Genomic DNA, 14,056 nt, shown 5'->3' with positions numbered 1-14,056 from the left:
TCGCATTCTGACACTGCTAATCCCGTTCTAGCCCTGTTAATCTTGTTCTGACACTGCTATCCTCGTTCTGAAACTGCTATCCTCGTTCTGATACTGCTATTCTCGTTCTGACACTGCTAACCGCATTCTGACACTCTTAATCCCGTTCCGACACTGCTAATCCCGTTCTAGCATGCTAATCCGTGTCACTCACCTCTTGCAGTTTATTATGTCTGAGATCCAGGACACGCAGGTCACGAAGGTATTCCAGTGAGTCCGGCAGACTGGTGATGGAATTCTCACTCAAGGCCAATGTCTGGAGGTTTGTTAGATTACCAATCTCTGGCGGAAGCACAGTCAGACGGTTGCCATAGAGATACACCTCAACAAGCTGTGTCAACTGCAAGAGAACAGAAGATTGAAAGATTGGTCCTAAACAAAGATGTTTCTTTCTACAACCTTGAACTTCCTTAACATATTTATGGGATGGTGTTACTGTTTAGTGCCAAAAATCAGTCTTCCTCCACCCGCAAGTGAATGCTGTTTTCAGCATCTGATGATTTAAGTGATCTAAAACCTTTCAAAATATGTGAAATGAGTTCTTCTCTTTCTATATTCTGAAAACCATAAATAGTGTTGTTTGAAATATACACGGCTCCTGAATATGGGTCACCTCAAGGCAGGCATGATTCACTGTATGTATCAGAGCATGCATACACAAACTGTCATACAACAACCAAGAGATACTTACATCTTTAACACTGCTAGGGAGTGCAGAGATCTGAAACAAACAGATTACTATAAACAATGTAATGCAGCTACAGATCTTTTTACGAGCATAGCACATTCGTAACTTATCTCACAACAAGTGTGGTGAAGTCACACCCACCCATCTCACAACAAGCATGGTCAAGTCACACCCATCCATCTCACAAGTGTGGTGAAGTCACACCCACCCATCTCACAACAAGTGTGGTCAAGTCACACCCATCCATCTCACAACAGGCATGGTGAAGTCACACCCACTCATCTCACAAGTGTGGTGAAGTCACACCCACCCATCACAACAAGTGTGGTCAAGTCACACCCACCCATCTCACAGCAAGCATGGTCAAGTCACCCACCCAGCATGGTGAAGTCACACACCCATCTCACATGGTCAAGTCACACCCACCCATCTCTCACAACAAGCATGGTCAAGTCACACCCACCCACTCCATCTCACAGCAAGCATGGTCAAGTCAACAAGCATGGTGAAGTCCACCCATCTCTCTCAACAAGCATGGTGAAGTCACACCCACCCATCTCAACAAGCATGGTCAAGTCACACCCATCCATCTCACAACAGGCATGGTGAACAACAAGCATGGTCAAGTCACACCCACCCATCTCACAACAAGCATGGTCAAGTCACACCCACCCATCTCACAGCAAGCATGGTCAAGTCATCTACAGCATAAGTATGGTCAGAGTCACACCCACTCCATCTCCCATGGTCAGAGTGCCGCACCCCATCTCACAACAAGTGTGGTCAAGTCACACCCACCCATCTCACAACAAGTATGGTCAAGTCACACCCACCCATCTCACAACAACAAGCATGGTCAAGTCACCCACCCATCTCACAACAGGCATGGTCAAGTCACACCCACCCATCTCACAACAAGCATGGTCAAGTCACACCCACCCATCTCACAACAAGCATGGTCAAGTCACACCCACCCATCTCACAACAAGCATGGTCAAGTCACACCCATCCATCTCACAACAAGTGTGGTCAAGTCACACCCACTCATCTCACAACAATCTCACAACAAGCATGGTCAAGTCACACATGGTCAAGTCCACCCATCTCAACAAGCATGGTCAAGTCACACCCACCCATCTCACAACAAGCATGGTCAAGTCACACCCACCCATCTCACAACAAGTATGGTCAAGTCACACCCACCCATCTCACAGCAAGCATGGTCAAGTCACACCCACCCATCTCACAACAAGCATGGTCAAGTCACACCCACCCATCTCACAACAAGCATGGTCAAGTCACACCCACCCATCTCACAACAAGCATGGTCAAGTCACACCCACCCATCTCACAACAAGCATGGTCAAGTCACACCCACCCATCTCACAACAAGCATGGTCAAGTCACACCCACCCATCTCACAACAAGCATGGTCAAGTCACACCCACCCATCTCACAACAAGCATGGTCAAGTCACACCCACCCATCTCACAACAGGCATGGTCAAGTCACACCCACCCATCTCACAACAAGCATGGTGAAGTCACACCCACCCATCTCACAACAAGTCACACCCACCCATCTCACAATGGTCAAGTCACACCCACCCATCTCACATGGTCAAGTGTGGTCAAGTCACACCCATCCATCATGGTCAAGTCACACCCACCCATCTCACAACAAGCATGGTCAAGTCACACCCACCCATCTCACAAGTGTGGTCAAGTCACACCCACCCATCTCACAACAAGCATGGTCAAGTCACACCCACCCATCTCACAACAAGCATGGTGAAGTCACACCCACCCATCTCACAACAAGTATGGTGAAGTCACACAAACCCATCTCACAACAAGTATTGTCACTAATGTGACATAATCCCCCGCCGCAAATTATCAAATCAAACTTAAAAAGTAATGAAAGTGAAGGTCGTAGTTAAAGATGAAGTTAAATGTCAACAAAAACATGACCAGTCAACCTCTCTTGATATCTTGCTCTGTAGTTGTTCAAATGCACAAATATATTCAAGACTCACTTTGACCTTGACATGAATGTCTTAGTGTATGAAATATGCAAAATTAGTAATAAAGAAATTGCTTATTGAAAACATTCAAGGGAAGTCTTGAAAGTCTATGAAGAAAATCCAGACAACCCTTCTTGAGATATCTTGCTGAAAATCTTAACATGCAGTTTAATATGCTGAAATCTTCAAAGTGTCGCCGTGAAGGTTACCAAAATCGACTGGGCCTTGCACCTTCCCTAGATGAAGCTTGGTGTCAAATATGAAGAAAATCCAGTGAGCGGTTCTTGAAATATCTCGCTGACAAGGGTTAAACGTTAAAGTCCCCTTGTGACCTTGAAATGGTGATCTAGTCTGTCCTACATAACCTAAGGGAGACAATCGTAGTGTACTGGTGATCTAGTCTGTCCTACACAACCCAAGGGAGAGAATCTAGTCAATGTCCTGCCCTACACGCCTAAGGGAGACAATCATAGTGTGCTGGTGATCTAGTCTCTCCTACATAACCTAAGGGAGACAATCATAGTGTACTGGTGATCTAGTCTGCCCTACATAACCTAAGGGAGACAATCGTAGTGTACTGGTGATCTAGTCTGTCCTACACAACCTAAGGGAGACAATCGTAGTGTACTGGTGATCTAGTCTGCCCTACATAACCTAAGGGAGACAATCATAGTGTACTGGTGATCTAGTCTGCCCTACATAACCTAAGGGAGACAATCGTAGGGTACTTGTGATCTAGTCTGCCCTACATAACCTAAGGGAGACAATCGTAGGGTACTGGTGATCTAGTCTGCCCTACATAACCTAAGGGAGACAATCATAATCTACTGGTGATCTAGTCTCTCCTACATAACCTAAGGGAGACAATCGTAGTGTACTGGTGATCTAGTCTGCCCTACATAACCTAAGGGAGACAATCGTTGGGTACTGGTGATCTAGTCTCTCCTACATAACCTAAGGGAGACAATCGTAGTGTACTGGTGATCTAGTCTGCCCTACATAACCTAAGGGAGACAATCATAGTGTACTGGTGATCTAGTCTCTCCTACACAACCTAAGGGAGACAATCGTAGGGTACTGGTGATCTAGTCTGTCCTACATAACCTAAGGGAGACAATCATAGTGTACTGGTGATCTAGTCTCTCCTACACAACCTAAGGGAGACAATCGTAGGGTACTGGTGATCTAGTCTGTCCTACATAACCTAAGGGAGACAATCATAGTGTACTGGTGATCTAGTCTCTCCTACACAACCTAAGGGAGACAATCGTAGTGTACTGGTGATCTAGTCTGCCCTACATAACCTAAGGGAGACAATCGTAGTGTACTGGTGATCTAGTCTGCCCTACATAACCTAAGGGAGACAATCGTAGAGTACTGGTGATCTAGTCTGCCCTACATAACCTAAGGGAGACAATCGTAGTGTACTGGTGATCTAGTCTGCCCTACATAACCTAAGGGAGACAATCGTAGTGTACTGGTGATCTAGTCTGCCCTACATAACCTAAGGGAGACAATCGTAGTGTACTGGTGATCTAGTCTGCCCTACATAACCTAAGGGAGACAATCGTGAGTGTACTGGTGATCTAGTCTGCCCTACATAACCTAAGGGAGACAATCGTGAGAGTACTGGTGATCTAGTCTGCCCTACATAACCTAAGGGAGACAATCGTAGTGTACTGGTGATCTAGTCTGCCCTACATAACCTAAGGGAGACAATCGTAGAGTACTTGTGATCTAGTCTGCCCTACATAACCTAAGGGAGACAATCGTAGTGTACTGGTGATCTAGTCTGTCCTACGTAACCTAAGGGAGACAATCGTAGTGTACTGGTGATCTAGTCTCTCCTACATAACCTAAGGAAGATAATCATAAGGTACTGGTGATTTAGTCTGTCCTACGTAACTCAGTCATGGGATAGTTGAGTCCTATCCTGCCCCTTCATCTGACTGATGAACCTTCTGCCCGACTCACCTGAGATTTGCTCAGATCAAGCCTCTTTGCTCCCTCTTCTTTGCACTTCTTGAATTCTTTGGCAATATCCTGAAATATGTGCAATAGTTGCCATCAAAGTTTTTCATTATATGCCCCTCAAGATAAGCATGTCCTAAACAAATTCCTGTTTACGTGATATATATGCCTGCCCATGAATTAGAGATTGGAACAGCCAACACCAAAACTGTGTTTAAGTGCTTCCATGACACCACCCAGAACAACACGAAACATCTGTTAAATATTGCTACCAGGGAAACTACATGGAGCAGGAATTTACCTAGGATGTTAAGTGCCCTTGGCAGACAAACTTGGAACACGTCAAAATTTTGTTCAAAACTAAAATTTATATTCAATGCAAGGTGCAGAGGTACACAATAAGGCCTCTTCATGGTCATTGGTCAAATTATTAGTGAAATCTCACCTCGGCAAAGTAATAACATTAGTTAAACCTATAATATCAATACTTGACAAAAAGTTAGCTCCAATTTGGGAACTTTTAAATTGCTTCAGGATCAAATCCAAACATTGACCTCCATCCATGTCCAGATAAATTCCCCTGGGAAAAAATACACTAAAAAACACCCCACAAACAAAATGTATTCTGTGAAAGGAAGCACTATTTAAAATATGTATACTTTATGCTCTTGACAGTCAACAACCATATGCTGTCTAAATATTCTACCTTTGCTATAATTCTACTGAACTGTTAGATCATTTGAAAACAATTTATCAAGAATTTCAGTTAATGGTCATTTTATCAATGAATTTTATGTTTATTGTTGTAAACCAAGCTTGTCTGTTTGCTGAAGTTATTCTGTTTTTCCTGCGGTTGATGATTTTGATTACTTAAACTGAGGTACCAATAGTCTCAGTATGGTATTAGTAAAAGCTCCCCACCTTGAGAATACTCTATGAATACATCAACTGATTGGCACATAACTGTAACAGCTGCAAGAACTTGTGAACACAGTAACTCACCAGGTCCGCCTTGACCGAGGGGCGTGCTGGGACAGTGGGCTTTGCCTTGTTCTGTCCAGTTATCACCATCACCTGCTTCTTGGGGTTTGCTGGCTCCACCGCTATGGAGCCCTGGCTCCCCTTCTTCTCCTGAAACAGAGATGGTGTCAGAAACAATAGAAGTGGGGTCGGAAATAATTGAGGTGAGGCGAAATAAGCATGCCGTTTCACATACATTTTCACCAATCTTACTGTAAACAGTTTTTAATGAATGAAAATGGGACCAAATTTAATCCAGTGAAATGAAATCTAGGAAGATTGCTTCATCACGTGTTTTCTGACATCATACTTTTTCGGATGGTAGTATTTACGTGTGCTATAATCCAGTGTGTAACATCACAGCAAACATCGTAAGTACTCAAAGTGATGGCATGTCATCACAATAAAGTTGTCTTTCATAAGTTAGTACGATGTTCCCCTGTTCATGCAATTAATCTAAGAAAACCCTGAATGTTTCTACAGCATCTGAAAACCCATAATACAAGGATATGTACAATGAACACTTTATTTATTGTGATCCATGTTGAATTTCACTAGTTTATGTCACAATTAACCAGAGCACAACAGCAGATTTGTTGATATGCTATTTCTGATGACTTTGAAGATGAGTGATCGCTGGTGAGCTTTTTTATGAGAGCCATAGATTATGCCGCAGTTAAACCGAAACCACGGTATCGCAAAGGGTGTTATTGAGAGGAATGACTCTATTGCTTTCATGAGAGAAAAGCTCTAGGGTAATCAGAAACATAATAAAACATGAAACAAATATGCAAAAGGATGCTTCTATGAAAATAAGAATTTAGGCCAACAATTTCCAAACTCAGTCTTGAGCAACTTGATGTAAGTTCAGTAGTTTCTGCCCTGATCAGACAACAGCACTGAGTAAAACAACATTGATCAAGGGCCATACATACTGTATGCTCAAACTTTAAAACCCTGCATCTCCGGAAGTAACCTACATTAGGTCATGAGCAGTAATATCAGAGTATTCAGTTTCTAATATAACTAGGTTTTAAGAAAACATATCCCAATTGCATGTAAAATATGCACTTAAATGACATCAAGAGATAACACTTGAAACATACTGAAGAATTACTACGACCTATGTGGGACCAAACTTGAGTATGCTATGGAATATACCGCAAATATAGGGCACATTGGATATACTGAAGTATTACAACGACCTACATCACTGTATATCAATGTTTAGTATATGGGAACAAACATCAAGAGAGGACGCTATGGAATATATCGCAAGTATAGGACACATTGGATATACTGTAAATATTACTACAACCTATATCACTGTATATGGGAACAAACATCAAGAGAGGACGCTATGGAATATATCGCAAGTATAGGACACATTGGATATACTGTAAGTATTACTACGACCTACATCACTGTATATCAATGTTTAGTATATGGGAACAAACATCAAGAGAGGACACTATGGAATATATCCCTTATGGAAAGTATAGGACAAATTGGATATACTGTAGTGAGTGAGTATAAATTTACACTGCTTTCAGCAATATTCCAGCAACATCACGACAGGGGGAAACCAGAAATGGGCTTCACACATTGTACCCATGTTGGGAATCTAACCCAGGCCTTTGGCTTGAGGAGCGAACGCTTTAACCACTAGGCTACCCCACCGCCCGGGATATACTGTAAGTATTACTATGACCTATATCACTGTATATGGGACCAAACATCAAGAGAGGACGCTATGGAATATATCGCAAGTTTAGGACAAATGGGATATACCGTTAGTATAAGTATGACCTACATGGGACATCAAGAGAGGGCGCTATGGTATATATCGAAAGTATAGGACATATTGGATATACTGTTAGTATTACTATGACCAACATGGGACATCAAGAGAGGGCGCTATGGTATATATCGCAAGTTTAGGACATATTGGATATACTGTTAGTATTACTATGACCTACATGGGACATCAAGAGAGGGCGCTATGGTATATATCGCAAGTATAGGACATATTGGATATACTGTTAGTATTACTATGACCTACATGGGACATCAAGAGAGGGCGCTATGGTATATATCGCAAGTTTAGGACATATTGGATATACTGTTAGTATTACTATGACCTACATGGGACATCAAGAGAGGACACTATGGTATATATCGCAAATATAGGACATATTGGATATACTGTTAGTATTACTATGACCTACATGGGACATCAAGAGAGGGCGCTATGGTATATATCGCAAGTTTAGGACATATTGGATATACTGTTAGTATTACTATGACCTACATGGGACATCAAGAGAGGGCGCTATGTGTATATATCGCAAGTTTAGGACATATTGGATATACTGTTAGTATTACTATGACCTACATGGGACATCAAGAGAGGACACTATGGTATATATTGCAAATATAGGACATATTGGATATACTGTTAGTATTACTATGACCTACATGGGACATCAAGAGAGGGCGTTATGGTATATATCGCAAGTTTAGGACATATTGGATATACTGGTAGTATTACTATGACCTACATGGGACATCAAGAGAGGACACTATGGTATATATCGCAAATATAGGACATATTGGATATACTGTTAGCATTACTATGTCCTACATGGGAGGACAGATAGGATATATAGGGTACAAAAATTTCTGTCAACAATGGTCTTCTGTACCAAAATGCTTTGCATATTATTCTTTAAAATAAATTATCTTATTAAATTTTGCAACTAAAATAACATGGCAATACTGGAATATATTACTTAAAACCAGTGGATTATGATATAATTTTTCCAATCACTGCCACAAATTTATATTGGGAATGTTTTCACTGAATCATCAATATCACTGGTGCATTGGTGGAAACACATGCACAGCTGGGTCCCGTTTCGCAAAGCTCTCGTAAGCCTAAGATCTCGTAACTTTTCTCGTAGCTTTCACACTTCCTATCTTAGGCTTACGAGATCTTTGTGAAACGGGCCCTGATTGCTATTTCTGGCTTACTTTACCGGACAATACACATGGTAATCTTAAAATCTGCATATAAAACAATGCCTAGCAGAACAAGTGGGTGAGTGACTTTCGGTTTACGCCACTTTTAGCAATATTCCAGCAATATCACAGCAGGGGAAACCAGAAATGGGCTTCATACATTGTACCCATGTGGGGATTCGAACCCGGGTCTTCAGCGTGATGAGCGAACGCTTTAATCACTAGGCTACCCCACCGCCCCCCTAGCAGAGCAAAAGATATACCATCAATGGCAAATCATTATGTGATGTTTTATCTCTAATATCAAATGTTTATTGACAGTTCCTTTATACGTGTTAGTTGACATTCGCTGAAGGGATACGATGTATTTTTTTTTTTTGTGGCACATCATACTCAAAATTCATTTTTTCCTCACCACGAAACCCCCTAGATGGGGGTAAATGTTATATACATGGGTGTGCACTTTAAACAAGAAACTGGAACTCAGACAAGTGAGGACAGATGGGATACACCTGCTCGTCATATACCACTGCTATTCAAATATTCTTTCTTAAAACCCACCATGCAGAAAGTTTCATACACAAAATAGTTTGTTTAAAATCAGTCATCCAATGATGCCATACTAAGCTATGCACAAAACATGGAGATCATTAAAGCATCAGCCCTATCTAACATTGGAGTAGAGTATACATACAAAACCACATAAGATCATATTGTTTTCTTTTCTCCTTAGTCCTCCATTGCCATCCTACACAAAAATATAAAAACTGTATACATGAATTTCTAACTTTACCGGCCTAACACTGCTAAACCTGACATTGTTGTAAACTTGGAGCCTGTATTTTCAGAAACTTCAGGTCATAATCACAGAAGAGCATTTTGTTACAGCTTATCTTTTAGTTATAGTAAGCAATGGACACCAACTTTTACTGACTTGAGATCAGTAATATAAGTGGAATCACACACCCAAACACCAACTGACACGGGCCACATAATGTTACACAAACACCAACTGCTCAGACACCAACCCTCTCCCCACCTGCATAGATAAAACACACTCACACAACCTGCATAGTCAACCCACTAACACAACCTGCATAGTCAACCCACTAACACAACCTGCATAGTCAACCCACTCACACACAACCTGCAGTCAACCCACTCACACACAACCTGCATAGTCAACCCACTCACACACAACCTGCATAGTCAACCCACTCACAACCTGCACAGTCTACCCAATCACACAACCTGCAGTCAACCCACTCACACAACCTGCACAGTCAACCCACTCACACAAGCTGCAGTCAACCCACTCACACAACCTGCACAGTCAACCCACTCACACACAACCTGCATAGTCAACCCACTCACACAACCTATAGTCAACACTCACACAACCTGCAGTCAACACACTCACACAACCTGCATAGTCAACCCACTCACACAACCTGCACATACAACACACTCACACAACCTGCATAGTCAACCCACTCACACAACCTGCACATACAACACTCAACCTGCATAAACACACTCACACACAACCTGCATAGTCAACCCACTCACACAACCTGCACATACAACACACTCACACACAACCTGCATAGTCAACCCACTCACACAACAACACCTCAACCTGCACATACAACACTCACACACAACCTGCATAAACACACTCACACACAACCTGCATAGTCAACCCACTCACACAACCTGCATAGTCAACACTCAACCTTCATAAACACACACACACACAACCTGCATAGTCAACCCACTCACACAACCTGCATAGTCAACCCACTCACACAACCTTCATAGTCAACCCACTCACACAATCTGCATAGTCAACCCACTCACAAAAACCTGCAAAGTCAAAACACAATAACGCACGCACGCACGGACACACACAGCAAGTGAGTTTAGTTTTACACTGTTTTAGCAATTCCAGCAAATTCATGGTGGGGGAAACCAGAAATAGGCTTCACACAATGTAACCATGTGGTGCATCGAACCCAGGTCTTCAGTATGACTAATGAACGCTTTAACCATTAGGCTACCCCATCGCTCTCCCACTCACACTGCTTGCTGAGACAACATATTCACACACAACCAGCATAGACAACCCACTCACACTGCTTGCTAAGACAACATATTCACACACAACCTGCATAGACAACCTACTCACACACAGCTGGCACAGACAACATATTCACACACAACCCACTAGTACAACCAGTAGAGACAACCCAGTCATACACAAACTCTGTTAATAAATGTGAAACTTGGGACTGAACATCACCAGACATGATCATTTACCATTTCAGCTGTATTTCCTGTTATGCTAGGCAGTGTTTTATCCATACAAATACTGTAAATCGACAAAGTTCTCCGTCATCAATCTTTTGCGTGATCAACAACCCAGCCAGTTCTGCGTCTTGTTTGTTTTGCGAGTCCTCCTCTTGTAAAAACAAGTCGAATTGTTGACAATACATCATATTGCTTCGCGTGAACGAACATACAAGAAAAGACCAAAGACGTCAAATTTGCAATTAAACATCGCTAGAAAAGATTATTTACCTATTCAGTTCTAATTTGTTTTTGCTAGGCAATGTCTTGTATGCAGGGATTAAGATTACTGTGTGTAATTGTCTCGTATACAGCGCCAGAAATAGCAATCAGCTGTGCAGTGCACACGTTCCCCTACTGGTGATTTAGTTAAAACGTACCCGATAATATTCCAACATGAATTCTGATGATCTTAAAAAAGATAGTATCTCTAACTATTGTTTTTATAAAGAGAAATATATTCTAGTATTGTGTCATTTTCATCGCAGGTTGTGCTCTATAAATGTAAAATATTTATAACCATAACTAAGGTTATGCGACAGTTTTTTAGTGAATTGCTGGCTAGTTTTTATACATGGAACAATTTAACCTGTCACCGATGAGGTTTCGCGCGATCTCGCTATTTCCACCGCGAAAGCAGTTTGTTGACATGTGATCGTCCAGCTACACTAATTATGACTTTTGGCGAAACAGAATATGTATGCGTATCCATTTACTGTCAACTATACTTCATTTCGAGAAGTGAGTAGACGCAATATGTTAGTGATTTTTGTGAAGTAAGTACATTGTATTGTGGAATTACCGGTAGGCGAACATCTGGACTTCTTGACATGGTCTGATCACGTTCTTTACATGGACCAGGAATAATTGCTTATCAAGATCATTCGCAATACTAGCAAAACTTTCCTGCCTGCAAACTTTGTCGATTTACAGTAGTCATTACCATGTGCATTTGCACCATAAATTAAGATGGAGACAGCTATCAGCTGTGTATGTTTTCCCAATCTACCAGTGGTTTAGTTAACATCCAGTTATGTAACTTCAAAGAAATCTTATGCAATGATCAGAAGAAATAGTATCCGAGACAATTGTTTTACCAGGCATAATATAGTATCTTAATATAGTGTTTGTTTTAATACAGCTTTTCTTCAAATTTGTAATAATTACATATGTACTACCTTGACAGGTGTCTCGATACACTTTGTAAATGACATAGTTTGATGAGTCACCATTGGACTTCCCACAGTAAATGCCACTTTGATTGTGAAAAACAAAATGTTGACACATAATTGTCAACTACAACAAACATCACCTTAACAAGTCAAAGTATGACACTGATGACATATGTATCCACTCTGATAAGTAAGAGTCTCTATAATACAGAAATCAGATCATGACTGCTGTGAATAATAATGTGGTAAACAAAGATGACTCCTTTAGAACTGGGTAAGCAGAAGCTGCAAGCATATCGGGGGAATGAGGTGAAGTGAGTATGCTTAACATGTTTAACACAATCTCAACAAAGTTGAGAAAAAAGGAACTCAGTTTATTAAAGAAATCTCAAACATAATTCACAAGTCAAGATATTCTGAACACTATTCCATCATCAATATTGCTGACTGACTGACTGAGTTTGGTCTTGCGCCGCTTTTAGCAATATTCCAGCAACATCACGGCGGGGGACACCAGAAATGGGCTTCACACATTGTACCCATGTGGGGATTCGAACCCGGGTCTTCGGCGTGACGAGCCAACGCTTTAACCACTAGGCTACCCCGCCGCCCCTCATCAATATTAAGTTACACACATTCAGTACTGATTTGTTGATATAGTATTTCCAACGTAAAGATGCACGATTATGGGGGAAATATCATTTTATTTACAGGAGCTACTGATTACCCTGCACTTTAATTAATCAACGGTATCACAGAGGGAGTTCTTGCGAGGGATGAATACAAGGAAATATAATATGTACCCTAAGGAGATATTACTTCTCTTTTAAATAACACCGAAATAAGACGGATTATACCTAATAAACAAACAGTGATATTTTCTCTCACAGAAACTGGATAAATAACAACTAACGACAGTGAATATCGCCAAATCAGTGGTGTGCTTGCTCCCTGATCACAATTACATGTATGACCAATACACGAAAAACCCTGACAGAATTACCTTGGGAATTTCTTTGGCTTGATATTGTTCCCTGATGGAAACATTGTCCATTGATGCAACTACATCATCACAGCCGTCATGGCCATACTGTGCTTGGCGGTGACTTTCCAAATCTGGTGAATCGGAGCCAGTTCCATGAGTAGACATGATGGGGATCACACTCTCCCCTCTGTAGTCAGCTAGTCGTTCTGCTGCAACTGAGTTATCTTGGGCCTTGTTGGTTTTCCGAGACATTTGCACAAACTGATAGTGTTCACTTCATTTAAAACTGGCATGTGATTTGACAGTATTTAGTCAGGAACAACTGGTCCACCTACTTAAGGTATTATCTCCTGTTTCAGGGGCTGGTCTTTGGTTGAAGCTCTGTTATGACAGATCACTGTGTGATACCTGTCAGAGTTACATAATGATCAATATTTTCAAAGTGTTGAATTGTCTCAAATCCGAGCAGTTGTTCTGGAGACAAGTGTCGGCATAAGGGCTGTCATGCTCTAGGCTGACTTCAGGACATATTTCAAGCCTGCATGTAACATTTGACAATATTACTAATTGGTCTATTTCCTTTGATGTTCTTTGTAATCTTCATAAGTTCAAATGGATGAAGATTTTACGAGTTCTTAAAAGTCCCCATATCGTAATGTTTGAGAGACTGTTTTGCCAATGTTCTTCTCAGACGGTGTGGAGTCAAGTCGCGGTGACACCATTTAGCTCATCGACACCTGCACAGAAAGAAATAACATTAGCGATCGCGTGCACTCTCGCATGAGGCC

The 14,056-nt window shown here is 41.4% G+C and overlaps 1 protein-coding gene across 1 annotated transcript in view; it reads right to left on the bottom strand.

Annotated features, from left to right (window-relative positions):
- Positions 1-14,056, bottom strand: part of LOC124288151 (leucine-rich repeat protein SHOC-2-like) — a 31,808-nt gene that overhangs the window by 17,597 nt on the left and 155 nt on the right. The window contains exons 2-6 of the mRNA XM_046724721.1: positions 13,287-14,005; positions 5,724-5,852; positions 4,725-4,793; positions 731-760; positions 194-379 (exon numbers count right to left, since the gene is read on the bottom strand). Of these exons, the coding sequence (XP_046580677.1) occupies positions 194-379; positions 731-760; positions 4,725-4,793; positions 5,724-5,852; positions 13,287-13,520 (648 nt within the window). The 5' untranslated portion in view covers positions 13,521-14,005. The remainder of the gene's footprint in view (positions 1-193; positions 380-730; positions 761-4,724; positions 4,794-5,723; positions 5,853-13,286; positions 14,006-14,056) is intronic.

The sequence above is a fragment of the Haliotis rubra genome, unplaced genomic scaffold (assembly GCF_003918875.1).
Source record: "Haliotis rubra isolate DU_JTF1 unplaced genomic scaffold, ASM391887v1 Scf413, whole genome shotgun sequence".
Lineage (NCBI taxonomy): Eukaryota > Metazoa > Mollusca > Gastropoda > Lepetellida > Haliotidae > Haliotis > Haliotis rubra.
Note: the sequence above shows the minus strand (reverse complement) of the source record. Positions and strands in the feature narration are given on the sequence as shown.